The sequence below is a fragment of the Lepus europaeus genome, chromosome 7 (genome assembly GCF_033115175.1).
Source record: "Lepus europaeus isolate LE1 chromosome 7, mLepTim1.pri, whole genome shotgun sequence".
Taxonomy (NCBI): Eukaryota; Metazoa; Chordata; class Mammalia; order Lagomorpha; family Leporidae; genus Lepus; species Lepus europaeus.
In genome coordinates, this window is record NC_084833.1 from 115,455,150 (window position 1) to 115,482,725 (window position 27,576).

At 44.0% G+C, this 27,576-nt stretch overlaps 1 protein-coding gene across 5 annotated transcripts in view; it reads left to right on the forward strand.

Moving 5' to 3' along the window:
* The window catches only part of FAM118B (family with sequence similarity 118 member B), a 52,044-nt gene that overhangs the window by 7,628 nt on the left and 16,840 nt on the right, over positions 1-27,576 (forward strand). For 2 of the 5 annotated variants that reach the window (XM_062197319.1, XM_062197323.1), the window contains exons 2-3: positions 21,306-21,398; positions 26,633-26,885. In XM_062197319.1, the coding sequence (XP_062053303.1) occupies positions 21,313-21,398; positions 26,633-26,885 (339 nt within the window). In that variant the 5' untranslated portion in view covers positions 21,306-21,312. Of the gene's footprint in view, positions 1-7,657; positions 7,839-14,292; positions 14,313-14,481; positions 14,521-21,305; positions 21,399-26,632; positions 26,886-27,576 lie in introns of those variants that run through there. The other 3 variants (XM_062197320.1, XM_062197322.1, XM_062197321.1) reach the window with 3 other exon arrangements.

Sequence of the window (27,576 nt, forward strand, 5' to 3'; positions counted from 1 at the left end):
ATTCATTGGAATGGAATGGCTGGGTCATATGATAGGTATATATTCAGATTTCTGAAGTATCTCCATACTGTCTTCCACAGTGGCTGCACCAGTTTACATTCCCACCAGTGGTAGATTAGGATACCTTTTCCCCCACATTTTTGCCAGCATTTGTCATTTGTTGGTTTCTGTATGAGAGCCATTCTAACTGGAGTGAGGTGAAACCTCATCGTGGTTTTGATTTACATTTCCCTCATGGCAGATGATCCTGAGCAGTGTCTGTTGGCCGTTTGAATTTCCTCTTTTGAAAAATGTCCTTTGCCCATTTCTTAACTAGATGTTTTGTTTTGTTGTTGTTGAATTTCTTGAGCTCTTTATAGATTATGTAAACCCTTTATCAGTTGCATAGTTTGCAAATATTTTCTCCGTTCTGTCGATTGCCTCTTCTTTTTCATGACTGTTTCTTTTGCAGTGCTAAAGCTTCTTAGCTTGATGTGATCCCATTTGTCAATTTTGTCTTTGAAGGCCTGTGCTTCAGGGGTCTTTTCTTAGAAGTCTTTGCCTATGCCTCTTATCTTGCAGAGTTTCCCCAACATGCATATGCTTTTAATGAGAATAGTACCATATGGGCAGAAGACAGAAAGGGCAGTGAACAGTGAGGATGATAGAGCACAGTGGCAAAGAGCTTGCACTTGCAGTCAGGGTTTCATATCCTGTCTGCCATTGCTGGTGGTGTAACCTTATGCATGTTACTAAACCTTGCACCTGATTTTTTTTTTTTTTATCCTGTAAAATGTGGATGATACTGCTTTAGGAGATTCATGTTAAGGCAGTTTCACAGAGCCTAATATACAGTCACTATTCAGCAGCCCTTAGCCATTCCCAGCGTGTGTTATAGCACCAGGTCTATATATATGTTGTGTTTTTTTTTTAAGATTTATTTATTTATTTGTCAGAGTTACACAGAAAGAGAAGGAGAGGCAGAGAGAGAGAGGTCTTCAAACCTCCCCAGTTGGCCGCGACAGCCCAAGCTGTGCTGATCTGAAGCCAGGATCCAGGAGCTTCCTATGGGTCTCCCACACGGGTGCAGGATCCTTGGGCCATCCTCCACTGCTTTCCCAGGCCATAGCAGAGAGCTGGATTGGAAGTGGAGCAGCTGGGACTTGAATGGTGCCTATATGGGATGCCAGCACTGCAGGTGGCAGCTTTACCCGCTACACCATGGTGCCAGGCTCAGCATATATATGTTGAAAGGTCATAAATGGGTTGAGGGTCAAGACATGAAATTTAGTCTAATTCTGCCATGTTTGACAATTTGCTTCCAAATTTGGACCTTAAATTTCTCGCCTAGAAAAGGAAGGGGGATGAATGACTAGATGATCTCTGATTTCCAGTGCTTACAGGAAATGAACATCATAATATTTAGAAAGAGCATGAGCTTTGAAAATAGACTGGAGTTTGCAGCAGACTTTGTTATTTATAAGCATCTAAGTGTCCCAGCCTCAATTTCTGCATATATGTAATGAGATTAATAATACCTACTTAATGAGATTGTCGTGAAAAGCAACAAGGTGGGGGCCGGTGCTCGTGGGGTAACACAGATTAAGCTGCCATTTGCAGTGCCGGCATCCCATATGGGCGCCAGTTTCAGTCCCTGCTGCTCCACTTCTGATCCAGCTCTTTGCCAGTGTGCCTGGGAAAGCAGTAGAGGATGGTCCAAGTGCTTGGGCCCCTGCACCCATGCGGGAGACCTGGAAGAAGCTCCTGGCTTCTGGCTTCAGCCTGGGCCAGCCCTGGCTGTTTGTGGCCATTTGGGAAGTGAACCAGCGGATGGAAGATCTCTCTGTCCTCTCTATATAACTCTGCCCTTCAAATAAAAAAGAAAGAAAAGAAAAAAAAGGCAACATGATAAATACGCGGTGCCTGATATGTGGTACACACTCAGATTAGTAGTAGTATGTCATTATTACAGGTTAAAATAATACTGCGTTAGAGCATTTTCAAAACTATAAAGGGGATGGGTGCTTAGTGCAGTGGCTAAGAAGCCACTTGAGACTCCCGTATGCCTTGGTTTGAGTCCTGGCTTTGCTTCCTGCTAATGTGTACCTTGTGAGACGGCAGAAGATACCTCAAGTAGCCAAGTGGTCCTTGCCACCCTCATAGGAGACTCAGGTGGAGTTCCTGGCTTCTGGCTTCAGCCTGGCCCAGCCCCAGCTGTGCGGGCAGGGGGAGTGAACCAGTAGATGTGAGATTTGTCTGTCTCTCTGTCAAATGAAACCAAACTAAAGAACCATGCATTTAAGGCATTATAGGGGCCATTGCTGTGATGTAGCGGGTAACACCACTGCTTGCAGTGCTGGCATCCCGTATAGGCACCAGTTCCAGTCCTGGCTGCTCCACTTTTTTGCCTTTCAAATAAATAAATAAATCTTGGATAAAAACCAGAGGCTGTTGGGGCTCCAGAAAAATTCAAGAAGGTATTTGCAACAGGCAGTTGCTTAAGTAGAATAAACCTGTTTTCTGCATTATTTGAGAATTTGAAGTAAGAATAATTGTTTGTGTTTTCATTGTTGTTTGTGTTTTCATTGTTTGACAGTGCTGTTCTAATGGTACCCTTAGATTAATAAAAATAACTAGCACTAGGCGTTAAGAAAACTAAACAGTTAACAGATTCAGAAAACCAGTTCCACACACAGTTTACTAACCCCAGTCTGCTAGCTAACTTCTCCCCAACTTGCTTAATGATAAGAATCACCTGAGGCACTTTTAAACCTGCTTATATGGATTACAGTTCTTCCACCCTCCCACTTCCCTGCCTTTCCACACTCCCTGCCCCTAACAATGCAGTGTACTCTGGCTAAAACAGGCCGCTTGTATGTGTTTAGGTGTCTGCCAATACTGCTTGATGTTGAGCCAGAGGATCTGCCCCAGCTGTGCTCCTCCTAGTGTTGACATTGGCCTAGCCTACAGTTTTAATGTACCTACTGTTAATTTTTCCCCAAATGTGCCAACTTATTTGTCACATTCTTATCAGTAATATTTTCTTTTATGAACACAAATGTATCACCTGCAGTTTTTTATTGGAGCCCTGCCTCTTCCTCCTCCTACTTTAGTGTTCCTGCCAGGAACAGCTGCCCAGGTGTTATTTCAGCACTGCCCATCTGCTAGTCTTGAGCCCTGTCTTCCTCTTCCTGGGCTTCTGTCGTTTGCTTCCTTGATGGCATACTCCAGTTGTTTCCTAAGGACTGTTTGAATGACTTTGATTTGCTCACATACTGGTTTGGTGGTTGGCAGGTGATAGACTTCTAGGTTGGGACTAGTTGTCCCCAGAATGTTAAAGGCATTATTGTACTGTTTTCTGGTACTTGTAATTGCTCCATTGGCATATTGATTCAGAGTTTTTCTCTGTCTCCTTGCTTTGTTTGTTTTCTGTCTCCCAAGAAACTCTGAGAGTATTCCTAGCCCTGGGTGCTGCAGTTTCGTGATGGTGTACTCTGCTTGTGGATTTCTTCATCTCTTGTGCCTGTTCTCAGTGGGCCCTTTCAGTCTAGAAATCCATGTCCTGCGGTTCTGGGGCATGTTCTTACACTATGTCTCTAATTTCCTTTTCCTTTGATCCTTTTTCATAATATCCATTCTTTTTTTAAATTTGTATTTGAATGGCAGAGTGACAGGTAGGGAGGGAGGGAAGGAGAGAGAGAGAGAGAGAGAGACAGAGAGAATGAATCTGATCTTCCGGTTTGCTGGTTCGCTCCTCAAATGCTCACAACAGCCATGATTGGACCAATCCCAAAACAGGATCCATGGATGCCATTCAGGTCTCCCACGTGGGTGGCAGACATCCAAGTACTTGAGCCATCTTCTGCCTCCCAGGCATATTATTAGCAGGAAGATGACTCAGAAGGGGAAGCAGGACTCAATCCCAGGTAGTCGATGGGATGTGGGCATCCCCAGCGGTGGCTTGACCTGCTCTGCCACAACACTTGCCCTAATAGCTCTTCTTGTTAGATGGGAGTGTTTGAAAGTGCATCTCCCCATCTCCCCTGCTTTGGTTTTCTCTAGGAGCATTTATCCCCACCACACAGGTCACATGCTTTGTTTACTTGTCTCCCCTACCCCTGCAGGATAAATTCCATGAGGCAGAGATTTGGTTTGGTTTTGTTTGCTGCAGTAATTCCAACTTGTAGAGCAGTGCCTGGAACTTAGTGATGCTTAATAATTTCTTTTTTTTAAATTTTTTATTTCATTAATGTGAATTTAGAAAGTGCAACTTTTGTATTGTTGTGGCTTCTCCCCCCCAACCTCCCTCCCTCCCGTGGCCCTCCCCTCTCCGTCTCCCATCCCGCCCTTTATCTAGTTTCATTTTCAATTACCTTCATATACTGAAGATCATCTTAGTATATACTAGATGCTTAATAATTTCTTGAAGGAAGGAACAAACTTTTTTGTCTTGGGATTTTTTTTAATGTCTAATGACCCTTTTTTGTTATTTTAAGAGTGAAATACCAGGCTGCATCTTCTTGGTAGGTGTTTGTGCATGTACATGTGTGTGTTTTTTGGCCTTTCTTCAGTTGACAGTGTTAACAATTGCTGGGTCAAGGGTGAGGGCTTTTCAGAATGCAACTTGTGACTCAATTGTTATTTTCAGTTCTTCTTTGTTCTTGCTGGAGCCATTTCAGAGTTTGGTTCATTTTTCTCTGAACCTCTGGATTTGGAAATGAAGAAAACAGATGAGATTGCTATGACTTAGCAAGGGGTACAAAGAAGAATTTATGCATTAAAGAGACTTTATACTAGTCCACATTTCCAAGTTTGCATTTAAAGCTGGCTTTCCATCTACATTCATTGAAAAGTCTCTAAACTGCTGAAGTCTTCTCTCCCATTTTCATTCTTGGTTTTATAGCTGTAGAAAAATTCTCCCTTATCATTTTATTTTTAGAGATTCATTTATTTATTTGAAAGAGTACACAGAGAGAGGAGAGGCATAGAGAGAGGTCTTTCATCCAATGGTTCAATCCCCAATTGGCCACAATGGCCAGAGCTGCACTGATCTGAAGCCAGGAGCCAGGAGCTTCTTCTGGGTCTCCCACGTGGGTGCAGGGGCCCAAGGACTTGGGCCATCTTCTACTGCTTTCCCAGGCCATAGCAGAGACCTGGATCAGAAGTGGAGCAGCTGGGACTCGAACTGGTGCTGGGCAATGGTGCTTCAGGCCAGGGCGTTAACCCATTGCTCCATAGCGCCAGCCTCTCTCTTGTCATTTTTATATGGTACTTGGAAAGAGAGTAGGCGGCCAACAGTGAAGGACAGAGCCACCAAGTCTTGTATTTGTGTACCATAATACCTGTAGATCAAACATGGAGGGACAGAAATTTCTGTGGATTTCCTCATTTTCAGAAGTGTACCCTTCAGCTCTTGCTTATTTATCTTTAGGTCCCTTAAGGGTCAGCCATGCCCTGGAGACACTGTTTTTAACTCTGTGGCTAAGGAGCAGGTGTGAGATCTATTGCCAGCATTTGATGCTCTGCCGAAGTTTTATAAATTCCCTAGGAGTGCTGTCCTTGGGGACCCTGTGGGCTAGGTCCTTATTTATCCCGCCCTTTGCTGCCCTCGGCTGCTAGAAAGGTGCTGCTCCATTGTTTGCTCTCCTGTGGAGACATGCGCTGCTGCCCTGCTGATGAATCCACAAGCTACTCTGTTGTTTTTACATTTATTTATTGCTAGGCCACTAAGGTAATGAAGGAAAAAGACTGGAAAAAAAAAAGGGCTGGTGGAATGGCAAGCAGGTTAAGCTGCTGCCTAAGATGCAGGTATCCCATGTGAGCACCGGTTCAAGTCCCAGCTGTCCACTTCTGATACCACTCCCTGCTAACACCTGGGAAAGCAGAGGAAGTTGACCCAAGTATTTAGGCCCCTCTACCTGGGTAGAGTTCCTGGCTCCTGACTTGGGCAGCCATTTGGGGAGTAAACCAATGGATGGGAGATTTGTGTGTGTGTGTGTGTGTGTGTCCGTCTGTCTCCCTCTCTGTAACTCTGCCTTTCAAATAAACAAACTGGGAAAAAACACCAAGAAGGGGATGTTACATATGAGGAGATTTATGGTATGAAAGCAGAGGCAAACTAATGCAGAGAGTGTTTTTAATCAATACGCCCGTGACCCAGGCTGTTCCCACTTCTTCCAAGAGCTCTTCTTGGAAACAACTCCTCACGTAATCCCAGATGTCTGCAGTGGCTGTCTCTGGTGGGATGTTTTGCTCTTTCCTCCCAGATAAAGTTTCGGTCTCGCTTGGGCCCTGACTGGCCCCGTTATTCCTCCACTGACCTCCTTTACTGCTTAGGAGAGTATATTGTTAAGACCTTCTAACTACTTTCTCTCACCTGGTTGTATTTGAGCTCAGTTATTTTCACTGGCCACTTTTTAAGACTGCTACTACCTGCTCAGCAAAGTGAAGCTTTTGATGCTCTTTCTTCTAAGTTAGCCCAGACTTTCCAGTGGCTACACTCTGTAGCAAATGATCACTTTTTTTTTTTAATTTTTAAAAATTTTTTTGGACCTTTCAGAGAGTCTTGTTTCTGGTCTTCATGGTATTCTCAGTTCCTAGTCATTTACAGAACAAAGAGCATATATTTCACTTAATTTTTATTAGGGAATTATCCTGGGGCCTGGCATTGTGGCGCAGAGGATCAAGCCAATGCTTGTGATGTCGGCATCCCATATTGGAGCACCAGTTTGAGTCCTGGCTACTTTGCTTCCCATCTAGCTCCCTGCTAATATGCCTGAGAATGCAACAGATGATGACACAAGTACTTGGGCCCCTGACACCTCCTTGGAGACCAGAATAGAGTTCCTGGCTCCTTGCTTTGCCCTGGTCCAGCTCTGACTATTGTGGTCACTTGGAAAGTGAACCAGTAGTTGGACGATTCTCTCTCCCTGTCTCTCTCTCTCTCCTTGACTCTGCCTTTCAAATAAATAAATAGGGGCTAGCATTGTGATGTAGTGAGTTAAGCCGCTACCTGAGGTGGCAGCATCCCATCTGGGGACTGATTTGAGTCTCAGCTGCTCCACTTCCAAAGCAGCGACCTGCTACATGCCTGGGAAACAGCACAAGATAGCCCAAGTACTCAGGCCTCTGCCACCCACGTGGGAGATCTAGATGGAGTTCCTGGTTACTGGCTTTGGCCTGGCCTAGCCCTGGCTGTTGTGGCCATTTGGGGAGTGAACCAGTGGATGGAAGGTCTCTCTGTCTCTCCCTCTCTCCATAGCTCTGCCTTTCAAATTTATTAATAGATTTAAAACTATATATATATATCCTGCCAAGAATAGCATGTTAGTTTAAGGTTACAAACCTTTCCTATGTTCTTGTTGGTTCATCGTTTCTCTTCTATTTTTTAGAGATTTATTTATTTATTTGAAATGCAGAGTGACAGAAGAAAGAGGTCTTCAGTCCACTGGTTCACTCCCGCAAATAGCTGCAATGGCTGGGGCTGGGCCAGGCTGAAGCCAGGAGGTTGGAATTCCATCTGGCTCTCCTATATGGGCGCAGGGGCCCAAGCACTTGAGCTATCTTCCACCACTCTCCCAGGTGCATTAGTAGGGAGCTGGATCGGAAGTGATTCAGCCAGGACTCAAACCACTTGAACCACAATGCTGGCCTCGTGATTTATTTTCTTGTTCTTAAGGTGTGATTGAAACGGATCCAAGGAACGTACTGCAAAGAACATCCCTGAAGTAAATGACAGTTTTTTCAAAATCAGAAATGCTTTTCTTGGTGCTTGAAACAGAAGGAAATAATCGCCTTTAATCTGGCACTCAGAGCTTGTTTCTGCTGTGCAGAGATCTCAGCTACGTGATACCAAGCAGGTTGGTGAACTGTTTTTTGTCCTTTAAGTACTACCTTGCAGTCCCAGTAAGTATGAAAGAGCTGCTTTAAGTGGCTAACTCATGGGCCAGAGCCCAGCAGAGACCTGACCTAAGGATAGAGATGTGGGCATGTTTAGGAGGTAATTAGTATTTCAGGCTGTAGAAGTGGGGAGGACTGGGGGTTTGTCACATGAATGGGCAGCGGAGCCCCAGCGACCAGCAGCATCATGCAGGGAGTGGGCAGAGGGAAGGCTTCCATTAGAGGAGTAGCTGGGAAACCAGGAAGGGACCGGAGTAGAATTAAATGTCAGGTGCTGCCAGGAGGTAAAGGACAAGAAATACTTGATCTTGTTTTTTTCTTATAAGGGTGCTAATCTCTTTCATATCCCTTTCATACATATAAATGTTCATATTCATTATGTTAATATGATATTAATGTTAATCTGTATACCTCTTACACGCTTGGCACAAGCATGTTATGAGTGTTTGTGTACCATTCTCTTTCCCCTAAATGTGTAGACATTTTAAAGGTATGGCTCATATCTTACTCATCTTTGTGTTGCCCACAACCTGGACTCTGGAGTCATGTCCCAAGTCTGTTGTGTAATCGCTATGCGACCTTTAGCAAGATGCTTAGCTTGTGTGTGCCTTGCTTCCATTATGTGTGGTGTTTGTGATGCACGATGGTAGTAGTTTTTGCCTTGCAGAAGAGTGAATGTTTATGAAGTATGGAAAACAGTGCCTGGCTTATTGCAAATGCTATGTAGTGCTTGGTGGAGGTGAGCTGGTAGTGATAACATTAGTATTCTTAGCACAGTACCTGGCATTTAGCAGATGTTGAACATGAAAATTCAACAACTTGCAACTAATAAAGTTCCTATCATTTATAACTCCACCAGCATATACAGAATGTAACCGTGGCCAGGCCTTAGGAAAACCAGAAACTGCAAGTACACTGAGATTTGTTTTATGAAAACAAATCTCCTTTTCAACAAAACTGTGTGATCAGAATTTCTTCCCATGTGAATTTCTTTCAGGACAAAACTGAAAGATTCAGGCTCCTCCACAGCCTGTGAGAATGTGGATGTGCTGATGTGTTAGGGATAAACGTTAGCCTTAAACAGGGAGTGGTGGAAATCAGCCACAGAAGGCGTTTGCTTGGTGTCGAAGGCAGTGCTACAGCTCTACCCATTCATCCTGGCTTTAATAGCTCAGAAAATTAGGAGTATCAGTCAATCTCCAAGACTTTAAATTAATTCATGGTAGGTCCACACTCCTTGGATCAGCAAACGTCTGAACATGTACTACACCCTGCATAGCAGGATGCTGCTTAAGAGAATTGCTAGGGGCTGGGGCTGGAATGGGACAGAAGGCAGCCACTGTGCTTGTGCTAGAAGAGCTGCTATTGTGGGAGAGCCCAATACTCCCAAGTGTTAAGAGATGCAAATAAGGAGCTGAAGTCTAAGGAGGCACTTGGGGTGAAGGGGGTGGAAAAGCAGGCCCCAGATGGTAACATTCAAACTGAGACTTAAGGGTGTGTGTGTGTGTGTGTGTATGGGGGTGTGGGTGTTACTTACAAATGTGTCACTCTGAGCAGAGGCTGTGAGCAGGGACACGTGTTGTGTTCAGGCACCCAAAGAGCCCTCTGGTAGCTGCTGAGCGCTGTGGGTACTGGAGAGGCCCCCACAGAGGGCCAAGCGGATCATGCCAGGTCTTGTAGCCACGATGAGGATTAAACACAGTGAGAAGCACTGGAATGATTTGAGACCATGACTTAACCCAATTTATGTTTTGAAATCCCTTTTGCTGCCGCATAAGCTTTCCTTTTTCTCTAATTGTGAAGTACTTGCTGAGGGAAGTAAACAGGCTCTGTAACAAGGTTACTGTAAGGTTTACTGGGGGCAGAGCACGAGCAACCTAGGCCCCACAGACACAGACCCATGACTTCATGAGTCCTGGGCAGTGTTCCCAATTGGTCAGATTCTGTTTTATTAGGGGTTTGCATAGTGCGTGGCAGTTTTTAAATATCATCACTCAGTGAACATACCTTGGCTTGGCCAGAAGAGGCAGGCTTCAGGTCAGTCTGGGCGAGTCCCTTACTGGTTGGAGATTGTTTTTTTAAGAATATGATTGGTAGTTGTGTCTTTAGAGGTGCAGTATGCCAAAAAAGAAGGCTGCTGATTAATTTAAGAAGAGCATTTCTGGGAGTGGTTAAGGAATGTGTGGATAAAGAACAAAGGATTGCTCAAGGTCCCTCCAGATGGCTGAGCCGAAGCAGACCCGATATGCCTATCACCTATGTAAGATGGGCCTGGGGTGTGGGGTAAATGGCTCTGCCCAGACACCCCTCAGACAGGCTTCGTAGGCATTTCTCTTGCATGCTTTGCAGACTTTTTAAGAGTGGTTTGTTCTCATACTGGAGATAGATTTAGTATATAAAATAAGAGAAGCTGGTTGCTTAGCCCAAAACCTGAGGGCCGTGAGTCAGTTACCAGAAAGAGTTCTTCCCTTAAGAATCTGCTGTGGGGATCAGTTTACATCTTAGAGATCGGAAACTTGAATTATAAAAGTGATGTGATTTAGCTCTGCAGGGTTGGGTTAGTGCCAGACAGTGATCTTGAAATCTCAGGTCTGAAATCCGTCTTTGGCCTGCTACAGTCCGATTTCCTTTATTCACATAGTAGCTATTGGCATATCTGAAAAACCACAGTCTTGACTTTTTTTTTTTTTTTTTTTTTTTTTTTGGACAGGCAGAGTGGATAGAGAGAGAGAGAGACAGAGAGAAAGGTCTTCCTTTTCCATTGGTTCACCCTCCAATGGCCGCTGCGGCCGGCGCATCGCGCTGATCCGAAGCCAGGAGCCAGGTGCTTCTCCTGGTCTTCCATGCGGGTGCAGGGCCCAAGGACTTGGGCCATCCTCCACTGCCTTCCCGGGCCATAGCAGAGAGCTGGCCTGGAAGAGGGGTGACTGGGATAGAATCCGGCACCCCAACCGGGACTAGAACCCGGTGTGCCGGCGCCACAAGGCGGAGGATTAGCCTGTTAAGCCACGGCGCCGGCCTTTTTTTTAATTTTGACAGGTAGAGTTATAGACAGTAAGAGAGAGAGAGAGAAAGGTCTTCCTTCCTTTGGTTCACTCCCCAAATGGCTACCACGGCCGGTGCGCTGCGCCAGCCCACAGCCAGGAGCCACGTGCTTCTTCTCGGTCTCCCATGTGAGTGCAGGGGCCCAAGCACTTGGGCCACCCTCCACTGCCCTCCCAGGCCACAGCAGAGAGCTGGACTGGAAGAGGAGCAACCGGGACTAGAGCCCGGTGCCCATATGGGATGCTGGCGCCGCAGGTGGAGGATTAGCCAAGTGAGCCACGACGCCAGCCCAGTCTCGATATGTTGATCTACTTATGAACACAGTTTCCCCACTTGTTCGGTTTAAAAACTGAAATGACTCTTTGTGGTCCTCATTGCATTAAAGGCAGTAACGGGGTGTTTCTTCCAATTGAAAATGCATCGTCTGTTTCACAAAAAAAAATTCCTTTCTTGTGATTTTTATCATGAACACGTGTCCTGAGTTAGCTGACTAAATAAATATGCAAATGCCTACTGTGTGCCAGGCACTGTTCCTCAGTCTTGGCGTGCAGCTGTGAACACACAGACAAAAGCTCCCATCTTTGGGATGCTTCCACTTCAGTGGGAGGAGGCAGATGACTAATAACTATAATTGGTGTGTTAAGGGGTGGTGTGTGCTATGAAATAAGAAGAGTTGAAGCGTTTTAAGCAGTACGGTTAGGATAGCATCACTGAGAGGGTACAGTGTGAGCAAAGACTTGGAAACCTCTGCAGATCTTAGGGGAAAGTGTTTGCGAGAGATGAGACAACCACTTCAAAGTAAGCCCTCAGGGCCGGAGTGTACCTGGCCTCTCGAGGAACTCCGATTGGCTAAGAGAACGAGGGAATGTCTCTGCTTTCTAGGAATGAGTTGCCTCTGCCAGTTCAAAAAGTTCGGATGCCAAAGCAATGAACAGTTAGGCAGAGAACGTCCATCCCATGAATATTCTGAAGATGGTAATCTGTAAACATGCAGACTCCTGTCCTAACTTGAATTAGGTGATTCTCAGGTCATGCCAAGGTTTCTTAAATTCCAGTTCATAGGGCAGCTGAACAAGCAGAGGCCTAAGTTGGTTTCCATGCTTACAGACCTAGCATTTGATAGAGACTGCTGAAGACTGTACCATTCCTGTGTGTCCACCTCCAGGTTACAAGTCACGTGCTTTGTTGTACAGCAAAGGATGGCAGAATGCCAGTGTGCCTGTCTCTAAGAGAGGCAGTGATGGAGTAAAGATAGTGCTCTGTTGGGGGAAACTGTACTGTAAGGGTGGGTTTCAGCAGGTCCCTCATTTCCAGCTCAGCAGTGTCACATCCTTCTTTTTATATTTTCTAATGTGTTTATTTTCATTTTACTTGAAAGAGAAGCAGAAAGAGGGAGAACATCTATCCCCTGCTTCACTCTCTAAATGCCCACAACATCCAGGGCTGGTCAGGCCAAAGCCAGGAGCTCAGAATTCTATCTAGGTCTCCTATGTGCAGCAGGACCCAAGTACTTGAGGCATCGTCTCCTGCCTTCCAGGATGGGCATTAGCAGGAACCTGGAATCGGGGAGCAGAACCGAGACTCGAATGGGGCACCCCTGTATGGGGTGTTGGCATCCCAAACAGCATTTAACTGCTGAGCCAAATACTCGTCTCTCTGAAATTTTTTTGTGGCAGTCTACGTGTTTTGTTCTTAGTCTCAATGAAATTGTCCATGTGTTCCTTAGATTTTCATTCTTAAATAGGGCATACTATGTATGTATGATGTAGAAGACCGATGTAGAAGAATGTTGCCAATGTCATGTGCATGTCCGATGTGTCCTATTGCACGGACCTTCGGCGTCAACTTAGTTTTGGACACTTAATACTCTATGAAGACACATGCGCAGTTTAGCCAGTGAAGAGCTATTGCAGCCATACTTGCCCACGGCTGAAGTTTTTCCCCATGTTGTTTCGGAATTTTATTTTTCCTAAGTGGAGTATCCGTTTGCAGTTTCTTAAAAACAGCTGATTGCATCCTTTCCTGGTTTGTCATGGTCTTTTTATATTTGAATCCTGTTCTCTGACTTGCTGTTTGTTGTTTCTAGCTTAGTTTCCCATGAGGCTGAAGCTGAGGTAAGATTACAAAAGAAAATGTTCAGAAGCATTTGACCTTCTGGGACTAGACATTCCACTTTCTAACAGCAAAAAAGGAAAATGATACAAGTTCATGTAACTGCAAGTTGGGTGGGCCGTTGAGAAGTTTTAGCAGGCCCTTTTTCTCCTTCCCCTAGGCAGGATTGCATACACATTACCCCAAAATCTAGTAGTGTATATAACCTCTTTTTTCTTAAAAGGAAAGGCAGCAGACTCTCTAGCCTCCGGTTCCATTGCCAGTTCTAGGAAGGAACATTCAGTGGATGTTTAATAGCTGCTGAATTACAAAATTAAGAGGGGCTGGCGCTGTGGCACAGCGGGTTAACACCCTGGCCTGAAGTACCGGCATCCCGTATGGGCGCCAGTTCAAGACCTGGCTGTTCCACTTCCAATCCTGCTCTCTGCTATGGCCTGGGAAAGTGGTGGAAGGTGGCCCAAGTCCTTGGGCCCCTGCACTTGCGTGGGAGACCCAGAAGAAGCTTCTGGCTTCGGATTGGCACAGCTCCGGCCGTTGCGGCCAATTGGGGAGTGGAACATTGGATGGAAGACCTCTCTCCTCTCTCTCTGTAACTCTTTCAAATAAATAAATAAATCTTTAAAAAAAAAAAAGAATTACAAAATTAAGATAATTTAATTAAGCTATTTTTTATAAATGTTGAAGATTTTCTTATATTTATGTACTTTTTATTTGTTTGAAAGGCAGAGAGACAGAGATGGACTTAACAGAGGTCTCCCACCTGCTGGTTCACTCTCCAGATATAGCCAAAGTCCAGGTCTCCCATGTGGGTGGCAGAGACCTGACTACTTGATCCATCACCTGCTCCCTCCCAGGCTGCACAGAACAGGAAGCTGGAATTGGAAGCAGAGTCAGAACTTGAACCTAAGTACTCTGAATGTGACACGGGCATCCCAAGTGGTGTTTAAACTGCTGCATCATATGCCTGGCCCTAATAGCAAGATTTTAAATATAGTTAAGAACCTATGATGGGTGTCTTTTCAATTTTTTTAAGCTGTGTGTATCTGTTTAAACTATTGTGGACTTGGACTTGAAAGTAATCTTTTAATCAGTATGTTGGACTTGAGTGACTTATTTTGGCTTATGTTAATGTTGTAGAACACTTAATTTATTTTCCTTTTACTTGATTTAAGAATAAATGAAAAGTACATCTACTTTGTTTCTTTCATCTGTCCTTGGTTTGGCTATTAATGGGATTTGGAGTCCATGCTCGCTATGTGGGGACCTCCATGTTGCTGGTGAGTTCACCTGATTACTACTGATAGCTACACTTGAGATGGGGGGGGGGGGTTCATATACAATTTGCCAAGCTTCATGTTGTTGACACAGTACTAATTTTTTTTTTTTATTTTTAAGGCTATTTTTTATTCTCAAAACTTTTTTTTTTTTTAATTTTCAGTACTCTGTAAGTCAGAAAACCTGAGGCAGCTGAACATTATTCAAGCTGTAGGTATTACACATTCTTATTTTTATTATGAAAGAAAAGTCTTCCCTTTATTAAGATTTGTCAAATGTCAGCTTACAGACTGTAATGATAGCATCTTCTGGGATCTCCCAGACTTGGAAGAATCTGCATTTGTACGCAGCATTTTTTTTTTTTTTTTTTTTAATTTGAGAAACAGAGGGACACAGAGAGATCTCCCACCTACTGGTTCACTCCCCAAATACCCACAACTGCCTGGACTGGGCCAGGCCAAACTCAGTCCAGGTCTCCTATATGGATAACAGGAACCCAACCACTTGAGCCATCACCTGCTGTGTCCCCAGGTCTGCATCAGTAGGAAGTTGGAATGGAGAGCAGAGCTGGGATTCAAACTCAGGCGCTCTGGTATGGGATGCAAGTGTCCCAACTGCCAGGCCAGGTGCCTGCCCCTGTATGCAGTGTTTTTGTACATACTCTGTTGGCATGAAGAGTAAGTGGTTGGAAGTACAATCATACACCACTCACTGTTTTAATAATAGGAATTTAATTACCACGAATTCACTAGAACATAAAATCTTGACCCTGAACATTTGCATAATTTCATTGTTAATGAATAACCTATCGTTTCTGATGGAATTGTTTGTAAAATTGTACTACTTGATATATAGGAAATATTTTTATGGCATATTTTTAAAGCCTCCTTCCCTAAAATTGTATGATATTGTTTTCAGGATAGGCCTTCCCAGAGGCTTCACAAGAGGGAAAGCACTGACAAGAGAGAAGTTGTCATTCTTTGCACGATAAAATTGTCACCTCTAGCCACCAATTTCTAATTCACATCAGATTTTAATTTGATGTTCCATTATTCCTTCTTGAAGTGATGTGTTGTTTGGGCTATAGAAGTGAAAATCGCTGATATAAATATCTGCTCTCTTGAGCCTGGCATACCAGTACAGATTATTTGGGGACTGGAGTCAGATGACCTTCTAGAATTTGGGGCGATCCATCTCAGTCCCAAAGGTCTTCAAGACAGCGTGCACAGAGGAGTTGAATCCCTGCACAGGCAGACTTAATTCCTGTTTCTGTGTGCACTGGGCAGGGAAGTGGCACCTTGGCTTTGTATGTGGAAAGAAAAGGCTGCAGGGGGCTGGCGCTGTGGCCTAAGTGCTTGGGACTAGCACCCGTGTGGGAGACCAGGACGGAGCACCTGGCTCCTGGCTTCAGATCGGTGCAGCGCCGGCTGTGGCGGCCATTTGGGGAGTGAACCAACCGAAGGAAGACCTTTCTCTCTGTCTCTCCCTCTCACTGTCTACAACTCTGCCTATCAAATTAAAAAAAAAAAAAATTAAAAAAGGAAAAGCTGCAGTTTATACCACGCAACTAAACACATCAGCTGCACTGGCAACATTTTTTATTGGGTTTGTTGGTTGGTTGAGCTTGTTGAGTGTTCTCTTGTAGAACTTCTTACTGGGTAGCTTTTCCTTCCTCCCTTCCCTCGGAGTTGCTGGAAAACAGATGCATGGGAATGAGGCCAGGAGCCACAGTGAGAGGGGTTTGGTTTCTTTTCAAGCCCTTAGAAAGTGAAGTTAACCCTTGTCAACATTTACAAGAGAGAAATAAGTCATTTTTCATTCCAGTCATTGTTTTCCCTGTTGAAACTGAGGCAGGGAAGCTTACTGGAATTACAGCTCATCCTTTTCAGACACGAAATGTACCTCCTTTTCAAGCTAGTCTTTTGGAGATGCTTTATTTCCCACAAAAAATATGCAAAAGAAAATGAGAACTTTCCTCTTTTATTTATTCCGTCTGCCCATCTACCGAAGTGCATTGCTGTGACTTCCTTGCAGCATGCTGCCTGTTGCAGCTAAAAAGTGTCCACTGGCAGAACATCAGCATCCACACGGTGACTCCCCAGCGGAGAGAAGGGCCGGGTTTGCTCTCTGCCAGCGCCAAGACCCTGTAGAAGTAGAAGCCTCTGAGATTCTCTGCAAACCACAGGTTCTCTAGCATGCACATAACCTGTCCCTTTCATGTGGGGCTTACTGGATTTTTCCTAGAAAACTCGCCTCATTGTTTGTTGTTGTTGTTGTTGTTGTTTTTAAGTCTATTAGATATAAGCATTGTTTCCTGCCAGGGTGACAGGTTTCAGAGTCCAAGTTTTCTATCTCCTGTGGAGACTTTGGCCTTCACGTTTTTGCTAATGAGGTTGCCATTACTTTTCCCAGTGCTTGCCAAGTGTCTGGCTTTTATTTTGCTGTACTCTATTGCCATTGAAAGATTTCTCAGTGGCTTAGCAGTAATTGGAGTAATGAAGACCCTGCCACAGGTCATTGCCTTTGTTTTCTTGTGGCAGGAAAACATTTCCACTTCTCATATACATAGCAGATCACACTGAAATAAATTCAACTAGCAACCATGTAAAGAAATTGCTGTGGGGCTGATGTTGTGGTGTACCATGTTAAGCTGCTGCCTACAATGCCAGCATGCCACGTGGGCACCGGTTTGTGTCCTAACTGCTCCACTTCTGACCCAGCTCCCCGCTAATGCACCTGGGAGGGCAGTGGAAAATGGTTCAAGTGCTTGGGCTCTTGCCACCTATGTGGGAGACCCAGATGAAGCTCCTGGCTTTGGCCTGGCCCAGCCCTGGCCATTGTGGCCATTTGGGGAGTGAACCAGCTGATGGAAGATCTCTCTCTGTCTTCTCTCTCTCTAACTCTGCCTTTCAAATAAATAAATCTTAAAAGAACAAAAGAAAAGAGAAAAATTGCTGTGTGAGCTGGTTGATGCATGTTAGGAACTCTGGGTCGGATTTTCACAGTTAGCTTTGAAACTTTTTAGCATTGACTACATATTGTTTAGGGTACATACTAAAATGAGATCCCCACCACCATCACAAATACTACTGTGGGAGGAGTAAAGTGTGGCTTACTTGTATATGCTACTGAGATGTCCTTGTGGGATTGCATCATGTGCCACACCCTTTAGACTGAAGAAAACAGGATGAATATAGGATCAGGTGTAATTTGGGCCTGTGGACTTTTTTTTTTTTTTTTTTTCCACAGGCAGAGTGGATAGTGAGAGAGAGAGAGAGAGAGAAAGGTCTTCCTTTTCCATTGGTTAACCCTCCAATGGCTGCTGCGGCCGGCGCATCTCACTGATCCGAAGCCAGGAGCCAGGTGCTTCTCCTGGTCTTCCATGCGGGTGCAGGGCCCAAAGACTTGGGCCATCCTCCACTGCCTTCCCGGGCCATAGCAGAGAGCTGGCCTGGAAGAGGGGCAACCAGGATAGAATCCGGCGCCCCAACCGGGACTAGAACCCGGTGTGCCGGCACTGCAAGGCGGAGGATTAGCCTGTTAAGCCACAGCACCGGCCAGCCTGTGGACTTATTTCTCCTTGAATTCCTGGGTAAGAGAACCCAGAGCATGCAGTCAGGACCTCTTGGCCATACGTTCTTTTCTTAAATTATGATAGATGGAATGGACCTAGAGAACAGTTGACTCAGAAAAGGGAAAAAGTCAAAAAGCTTCATGTTCAGATGTAGACATCTGGAATTGACCGTTTGACAGAATTAGAGCCCAGCAAAAGTGATCTTGGAGCCAGTGCCGTGGTGTAGTAGGCTAAGCCTCTGCCTGAGGCACCAGCATCCCATATGGGCCCCGATTCATGTTCTGGCTGCCCTGTTTCTGATCCAGCTCTTTGCCTATGGCTTAGGAAAGCCAAGTGCTTGGGCCCCTGCACCCGTGTGGGAGACCTGGAAGAAGCTTCTGGCTCCTGGCTTTGGAGACATTTGAAGAGTGAACAGCGGATGAAAGATCTCTGTTTCTCCCTCTCTGTTAAATCTTAAAAAAATAAAAATTAAAAAAAAAACAAAAACTGATCCTGCATATTTTCCAGGGGAAAGTGAAAGACTAATCTGGGGTTCTGGTAGATTAGTGGTGGTGAGAAGAATGTAAGAAGTGATGCTATCACCAGAAAAACAGAAAAAGTACTTTTCAACTTCTGCATTTAATCATGTGATGATTATTAATCTGTGATGCCATCCCTGGGCCTCTGGTTACAAAGCAACTGAAGCACTTTGCAGAATTACTTCAAGTGAGTTTGCTTTCTAAAACATAGGTGCTTTCTTTTTGAAGGCTTTGGACTTGAAGGGTTTTTTTTGTTTGTTTGTTTTTTAAAGCTGGAAAGCAAATACTTGGAGAATGTTTTTAGTTAGTAATGGTGTAGTTAAGAGCATGGAGTTGGGAAGCAGAGTTGCCATGTTTGCATTGTGGTACTACCAAATACCAACCTGTTTTTGCCTCAGTTTTCCACCTGTAAAATAGGATAATACTATACTAATACAGGTTGAGTGTCTCTTATCTGAAATGCTTGTGACCAGAAGCATTTCAAGTTTTATTTTTTTGGGAGATTTGGAATATTTGAGTTACCTTGGATAGGACATATGAAATTTATTTGTTTAATGTGTACCTTATAGACATGGCCTGAATTTTGTACAATGTTTTTGTGATAGTTTTGTGCGTGAAACAAATTCTGTGGTGTGAAATTTCCCACTTGTGGTGTCATGTTGGTGCTCAAAAAGCTTTAGGCTTTGAAGCATTTTGGATTTCAGATTTTGAGTTTTCAGTTTGGGGATGTTTAACTTGTATTGCCCCTTAAAGTTATAGAGTTTAAAAGAGTTAATATTTATAAATAGTACATGGCTTGAATCAGCGCTACTAGAGTTTGCTTAAATAAAACTCTAGTAGCTGAATTGAGTATTCAGTTCTGAAGATGGCTGTCTTCACATCTTAATAAACACTAATTTCTCTGTACAGTTTACTTTGACGTTGTTCAGTACACAGTGTTTGGATGTAATTTGTTTAGGCGGTGAGTTGATAGAACTATGTTGAAGGAAAGAGCATTAGCACACATGTTTTTCTTTGTGTGTCTTTTAACAATACCCCCAAAATGACAGGTTGTTCTGTCCATGGGAGAAGGTATCACCTTTCTGTTGCAGATCTGTCGGTCTCCAGCGTAGATTTTAGAGTAGAAAATGGCGTCACATAAATTAAAACTTTTTGAAAGTATTTTGATGGCGATTACATCCTGCCTGGTGGTAGTCACAAACCAGAAGCTATAGACTGTGATAGATGATACATACACTTCAAGAGAGGGACTTGGCTACTGCGTTGCACCTCCTGCTTTTAGCAAAATAGTTGGGTTCTAAAAAAATTGAGTTTGCATTTTATTTAGCTATGTTTTGTTTGCCCTATCATCAGAATCCCTTGAAGATCTGATTCAGTGAGGCCCAGAAACATATACATTTTTGTAATTAATTGGCTTTATTTTTAGGAATAGTTAACTTAAATTTTTTAAAAATTTCATTTGGCAGGCAGAGAAAGAGAGGGCTTGGCCAGGCATAAGCCGGGATCAGAAACTCAATCCATACCTCCCATGTGGGTGACAGGGATCCAAGTACTTGAGTCATCACCTACAGCCTCACAGGGTGTGCATTAGCAGGAAGTAGGAAGGGAGAATGGCGCCAGTACTCAAACTCAGGCACTGAAATATGACGGGCGAGTGTCCCCAAGCAACAGTTTAACCATTGTGCCAGATGCCTGCCTCAAGAATAACTAGGGCCAGCATTGTGGCATAGCAGGTGAAGCTGCGGCCTGCAATGCCTGTAGCCCATATGGACACTGGTTTGAGTCCCAGCTGCTCCATCTCTGATCCAGATCCCTGCTATTGGTCTGGGAGAAGCAACGGAAGATGGCCCATGGCGGGAAACACCCGGATGAAGCTCCTGGCTCCTGGCTTCTGCCTGGCCTAGCCCTGGCCTTTGCAGCCATCTGGGGAATGAACCAGTGGAAATTTTGAGCAACTAAAACTTTCTTTGGGACTGGCATTGCGACACAGCACGTTAAGGTGCCAACATCCCATATCGGAGTGTGGGTTCAAGTCTTGGCTGCCCAACTCCCTGCTGATGCACCTGGGAAGGCAGTGGAAGATGGCCCCTGTCACCCATGTGGGAGATCTGGATTTGGGTAGTGAACCAGAGGATGGAAGATCTCCCTCCCCTTCCCATCCTCCACCTTTCCATAACTGCCTTTCAAATTAATTAATTCTCTCTCTCTCTCTTTTTTTTACAAAACCTTTTCTTTATGGTTCTCATTCTAATCCATGGTAATCCTTTCACTTTGACTGTTCTCAGCACCTGAACATAATTGGTGATTGTTCATCTTTGCTTCATAATACCTCTCTGCATTTGTCACATGAGCATGATTTAAGAGTGTACTACATGTTCAGACAGAAAGACATGCCCTGCTGCCTGTCCAGCAACACAGAATGTCTAACGATCAGCAAATGAGTATGGATTGTTCTATTCTTGACCCGTGCTTTCTTCAGCTGAGAGAGTAAATGGGTAATGGGAGGCTGCTAGCCTACTTCCAAAGGTAAATTTTATCCTCTGTTTCCCCAGAACTGTCTTGTGGGAGCATAGCAGGTATTTGCTAAGCTCTGAGGAGTGATAGCCGCTAATTGACCCGAGTTGAAGGTGGTGGTTTTTGGTTGGGGGTGGGTGTCTTCAAGAATGGAAAAGGAATGCAGTGTGGAAGACCCAGGTCTGCAATTTTGAACCTAACTTCTTTTAGACTGATTTAATTCCTTCAGTTTGGAATGTGTGTTAATTAACAAATGTGTTAATAAGCAAGAGATACTTCTAAAACATGGTTAAGGGTATACAGGTTATGAAAACTGTTTATGTGTGTGCTGTTGTGACTAGTGTACTTTACAGATCTAATCATGGTCCATGGTGTTTAATCTATTTTAGAAACTGGATGGCTTCTACAGGGAGCCAGGCCTCTGATATAGACGAGATTTTTGGATTCTTCAGTGATGGCGCACCCCCCTCCAAAAAGCCCAGGTAAACAAGAGAAGGGAATGAGAGCAACAGAGTAAATTATCATTAGTGGGAGATTTTAAAATAATAATGATGAACTCACTCTCTATTCCACTTGTTTTCGCTCATGTCCATTTTCTGTCAAGGTAATACATGTATACAGTTTTAAAGGCAGCACTGCAAGGCCCACAATACTCCCCCTCCCCCCTAGAGATGGTCACTTACAACTTTTTTTTATCTATTTCTTCTGATAGTTATGTCTATGTTTTTAAATGCTATATGTATGTGTGTGCCTACTTTATTTTGGTTTTACTTATTTTAAGCTAATGACAGATGAAGATAGATTATGTTTGCTCTCATGGTTCCTCCCCCTATTCTGCCACCCCATACACTCTTCTCCACATACCCTCACAGTATGGTTATGTCAGCTTTCAATATTTGCATTATAGTGACTAAAAATAATAGTCATAGGTGAGGCTAATAATGCATTATGATCGTATTTTCTTGCCCACTTGTTTCTCTTGATTAAAGATTGCCTAATTTATTTGGTTGTTGTATACCTTTCTGTGTACCCTGAGACACTGAAAGAAGAGTGAGTGTGTGTCTGCTGAAACCTGGGTAACTGGCTAGATGAGTTTGTTTCCTGGACTCACCCCTCTTTCCCATAGTTCCCAGACCTGCTGCATGGGGGCTGTTTCCCTTTCCCAGCACCCCGAGAATTCCCCATCCCATGCCCCTCTGTTGGCTGCTCTGTTTCCCGGGCCTCATGTCTTAGGTCTTTGATGTTCTTCATGATGCTGAAGCATCATGTAACTTCCTTAGTAAAGTTCCACAGCAGAAAAAAATTTTTGAGGATGTTTGAAAATGTCTTTATCATATGCTTTACACTTATTTCATGGTTTGAGCATAGAATTTTAGGTAGGAAATTTTCTTTCTTAAAATTTTATTTTATTTATTGAAAAACCAAATTACAGAGAGAAAGAGAGAGAGAGCGCTCTCCCATCAGTTGGTTCACTCCCCCAGTAGCTGCAAGGGCCAGGGCTGGGCCAGGACGAAGCCAGGAGCCAAGAGCTTCCTCTGGGTCTCCCATATGGGTGCAGGGTCAAAAGTATTTGGGCCATCCTCTGCTATTTCCCCCGGTGCATCAGCAAGGAGCTGTATCTGAAGTGGAGATCTACGACATCATCCCCAGAACATGTTTTTAGTGTTTTGTAGGTAGGATCCTTTCTCTACTAACATCTAGGTGTTCCAACCAAAATAGCCACTCTGTTCTGATTCCCAGAACTTTGACCTCTGAATCTTTTTCCTGGAGCTTGTAAGGATCATGATTTCATGATTCCACTCTCTGTACCTGAAATTTCATAGTGATGTATCCTAATACAAATCTAGACACTAATCGGCTGTCTGTAGCTGGCTACTGTTAACTTCATTGAGAGAAGCTGTCTTGGATGACGTTGCCTTTGTAGAACTCTTGTTCTTCAGATATTGGACCTTGTGGGTTAAATGTCGAGCTTCCTTATATTTTAAGTCTGTATGAGGAGGATATCATTGTTTGCTTTTAGATTTTTCTTCTCTTTATTTTCTTCCTTTGTTGTGTCTGTCTGTCTGTCTGTCTCTCTCTCTCTCTCTTTAGATTTATTTATTTATTTGAAAGGCAGAGTTACAGAGAGGCAGAGGTAGAGAGAGAGAGAGGTCTTCCATCTGCTGGTTCACTCCCCAAGTGGCCACAGCAGCCAGAGCTGTGTCAATCCGAAGCCAGGAGCCAGAAGCTTCTTTTGGATCTCCCACATGAGTGCAGGGGCCCAAGTACTTGGTCCATCTTCTACTGCTTTCCCAGGCCACAGCAGAGAGCTGGATCGGAAGTGGAACAGCTGGGTCTCGAACCAGTGCCTATATAGGATGCCAGCACCGCAGGCAGCGGCTTAGCCCACTATGTCTCAGCGGCTGCCCCCTATATCTTCTTTTTTCCTCCAAATTCCTCTCTACCTGCTAGTATAATTCTGGTGTCAGGGCTTTCTTCAAAATGCATGGTGACCCTCCTAGTCTGCTCATATGTGGCAAAAGCACTGAAAAGGCACTTGGAGAGTCTGTGTGTGCATCAGGGCCCGGGTTGCTGATAAGCCTGCCTGTGGGTGTCAGGCGCGGCCCAGGCTCTGCAGCCGAGGGACTCCCACCTGGCAGAAGCTGTGGGTCTTTTCCTCAAGGCACAATTCTCTATCTCCTGACTTGATGGAGGGTGAAGATGCGGCACATGTAAGGTTGATTGCTAGTGTCTGGGAGCCTTCCCCTGGGGACAAGGGGCTGAGAGATGTCTAATATGAGACCACTTAAAAAAGCTAGTGGAGGAGCCAATGTTGTTATGCATTTGACTAAGTCACTGCTTCCAAGAGCAGCACCCCACACGGCGGCACTGGTTCAAGTCATTGCCCTGGTTCCAGTCCAGCTCCCTGCTAATGCACCTAGGAATGCAGTAGGTGAAGGCCCAAGTACTTGGGCCCCTACTACCATTATTAGATATCTGGATGGAGTCCCTGGCTCCTGGCTTCAGCATGGACCAGATCTGGCTGTTGTGGCCATTTGAGAAGTGAACCAGCGATGAAGAAATCTCTCTCTCTTTTAAGATTTATTTATTTGAAAGATGAAGTTACAGGGAGGGAGAGACATAGTTACAAAGAGAAAAGCCTTCCATCCACTGGTTCACTCCCCAAATGGCCACAACTGCCAGGGCTGGGCCAGGCTGAAGCCAGGAGCCTGGAGCTTCATCCAAAGACCTTTCTCTTTCTCTCTTTCTGACTTTGCCTTTCAAATGAATGAATAAATATATATTTTTAGATATTAGTGGAACATGGAATTAAAAGATAATGCAGGGGCCAGCACTGTGTCATAGCAGGTAAAGCATCTGTCTGCAGTGCCGGCATCCCATGTGGGCACCAATTCAAGGCCTGGCTGCTCTACTTCTGATCCAGCTCTTTACTATGGCCTGGGAAAGCAGTAGAAGATGGTCCAAGTGCTTAGGCCTCTGCACCCTCATGGGAGACCCAGAAGAAGCCTCTGGCTCCTGGCCTTGGATCGGCGCAGCTCCAGCTGTTGCAGCTATCTGGAGAGTAAACGAGTGGATGGAAGACCTCTCTTTCTCTCTCTCTGCCTCTGCCTCTCTGTAACTCTGCCTTTCTAAATAAATACTTTTTTAAAAAAGATAGTGCATATTTCTATGAACTTTTTTACAACCTCTTGTATTTTGTACTTAGGCTTTTCCTTGATCTCCAGCTGTGCGGCGTTCTCAAATCCAGAGTCCTCTTGGCACAGCCTCTCCAGAAAGCAAGCCCCAAGTCTTAGCTGTGTAATGGCTTCTGATCTAGGTGCTCCTCTTTTCTCAGATGTCCCTAAATGTGTCCCAGGTTCAAGAAAGAGAATCGGCCTTCACAAATTCCAGGATTTTGTCGCCCTCTGCTTTCTTGTTGTTTTCTGTAGCCTTGTTCTACTTTTTATGCACTTTTACCCTCAAAGCACTGACAGTTGTTCAGTGACTTTAGGGAGGACCAGAAATAATACAAAACTGTTAAATTGGAAGTCTTCATTAGGAAAAATTATAGCTCAGATGTGTATGTGTGTGGTGAAAAAAAAAAAATTGAAGCCACGCAGCAGTATAAAGTGAGAGTCCTTTTCCCCTGCAAGCCCCTGTTGGCCGCCTTTGACGGTCCTTGTGACTGCTTGGTGTGTATCCGTATTGGTGTGTGCTTCAGTATCGTGGTTCTTCTCGACCGAAACTCGTTTTTCATCCTTTGCTTCTAGCATCTTTTCCCAGTCTTCTCCAGAAGACTGAACTTCGCAGTACATCATTAGGACCTGCCATAAGGGCTGGTGCTTGCACGTTTTTCATGTTTGATGAGGGACTGAATGCAGGAGCCGGGGATACAAAAGGCAATTTTAGACATAATTTCCCCAAAATTCAATTCCCCAAGCCTTAAAAATACTATTCCTTTCTTCTGTGTGCCAAAATGCTGATTTTATTTCTGTTCATTTTATTATTTGGACAAAAGACAGTTTGGGGGTGGAAAAGGTATGCCATCAGCAATTATTAAAGTGAAGGAATATTTCAAATAGGGATTTTAACACATTCTTTCAGAGTGAAAGGTGGTGCTGGGGGAACAAAACCAAACACTTGTACCCGTGCTTGCTCACGTATGAGCCTTAGAGCAGAAGCCTTTCTGTGCCTAACGTGGAGAGAAAGGGATGTGTCTAGCTTTCTGTCATGCTTATTAAATAGCTCTGTACTTTGTTTATTTGGGTATGTGAGGCATATGAAGTATATAAATTCAGCTAACTGCTTTTCTTTTTCTTTTTTCTCTCTTTCTTTTTTCTTTTTTTTTTTTTTTGGCCTGAGAATATTGAGAACAAAACCAAGGCTAGATTTGTCTTCATTTTTTATTTTTACTGTCTCATGCTCAGTTTTACCTTAATGTTAATATAATTTGGAGTTAATTTTTTTCATCTGCTATTTTATATTTCTCAATAATAGGAGCTTAATTTGTATGGAGTTCTTTTCTGGCTTTCTAGAACACAAATCAAACATGTTCTTTTGAAATTTAATATTGCTGTAAAATGTAATTTAGTTAGCAGCTCAGCTAAACTGTGATATGCTCATATTTGGACCTTTTCCTAATGTTAGTGGGTTTTCTTAGGTTCACAAGTCTATAAAGAAGACTATATTATATACACACACACATATATTTTAAAGATTTATTTATTTGAAAGGCAGAGTTACAGAGAGACAGAGAGAGATCTCCCATCTGCTGGTTCATTCCCCAAATGGCCACAATGGCTGAAGCTGGGCCAATCTGAGGCTAAGAACCAGGAGCTTTTTCCGGGCCTCCCACATATGTGCAGGGGCCCAAGCATTTGGGCCATCTTCTACTGCTTTCCCTGGCCATAGCAGAGAGCTGGATGAGAAGTGGAAGAGCCGGGACTTGAACTGGTGCCCGTATGGGATGCCGGCACTGCAGGCCCTGGCTATATGTGCTATACCACAGCACCAGCCCCGAAGACAATATATTTTAAAGTTGCTGTTTAGGCTTCTTGAAATAGGTTTATAACTTTGCTTTTCAGCAAGCGCCAGCACAGTGTTCTGGCCTTTTTGATTAAGCTACTCAGGGGAGTGTCAAAAACTGGTACTGTCTTTGCAGCTGTAAAGTTTCATTCTGTCCCTGTGCCTCAGATCTATGGGGTGTTCTGATCCTCTGGTTTCTGTTGCTTTTCAGGAAGCTGCTTCCAAGCCTAAAAACCAAGAAGCCCCGGGAGCTTGTGCTGGTGATTGGCACAGGTATCAGTGCTGCTGTTGCACCTCAAGTTCCAGCCCTAAAATCCTGGAAGGGGCTGATTCAGGCCTTACTGGATGCTGCTATTGATTTTGACCTTCTAGAAGATGAGGAGAGCAAGAAGTTTCAGAAATGTCTCCACGAAGACAAGAACCTTGTCCATGTGGCACATGACCTCATCCAGAAACTCTCTCCTGTGAGTACCTTCTGTGGGCACTGGAAATAGCCCCTAAACCAGGACTGGTATGTTGAGTATTGCAGGGGGATAGTCACCTGTAGCCTCTCAATTTGCATAACACTTGCGCTTCTGCAAAATGTCTGTGGGCTGACTTTAAGGTAATTATCTTGACCCCGTTTCAGAGTGTGCGTTGGGAAAGTTATGATGTTGAGGCCTTCATATGTACAAAAGTGAGGCAACTATCCCATTAGCACTGTGTTTTCAATTTAGTCTCCACATTCATTGCTGTAAAAGCTGTATTCCTGTCACCTGTGCCATTTAGGGAACCTCAGGAAGACTGGAGATAATCATTATCATTTTTGAGGTGAGCCAAAACCAGTTCTTAATGTTCTTTTTAGAGGTAATAACTTACAAATTTCTTAAAAATCAGGATTGGCCTGAGATATATTTGGAAATAATAATACCAAAGCATATCTTGAATTTTATAAAGTCAAGTGCACCTTCAAAAAAAAACTCCTTAAAAAGTCAGTGATGGTTTTCCCTCAGTACCTTAAAGCTATAGAAAGAAGTACCAGCGAGAGCCTAAAAGATGGCATTAAAAAGGAAATTCCTGTTGATTCATGTCTCATTGCAGAGCTTTGTAGTTTTTTGTGCTTTTTTTAATATTTTACCTTTTAAAAAATACTTATTTGAAAGGCAGAGAGAGAGA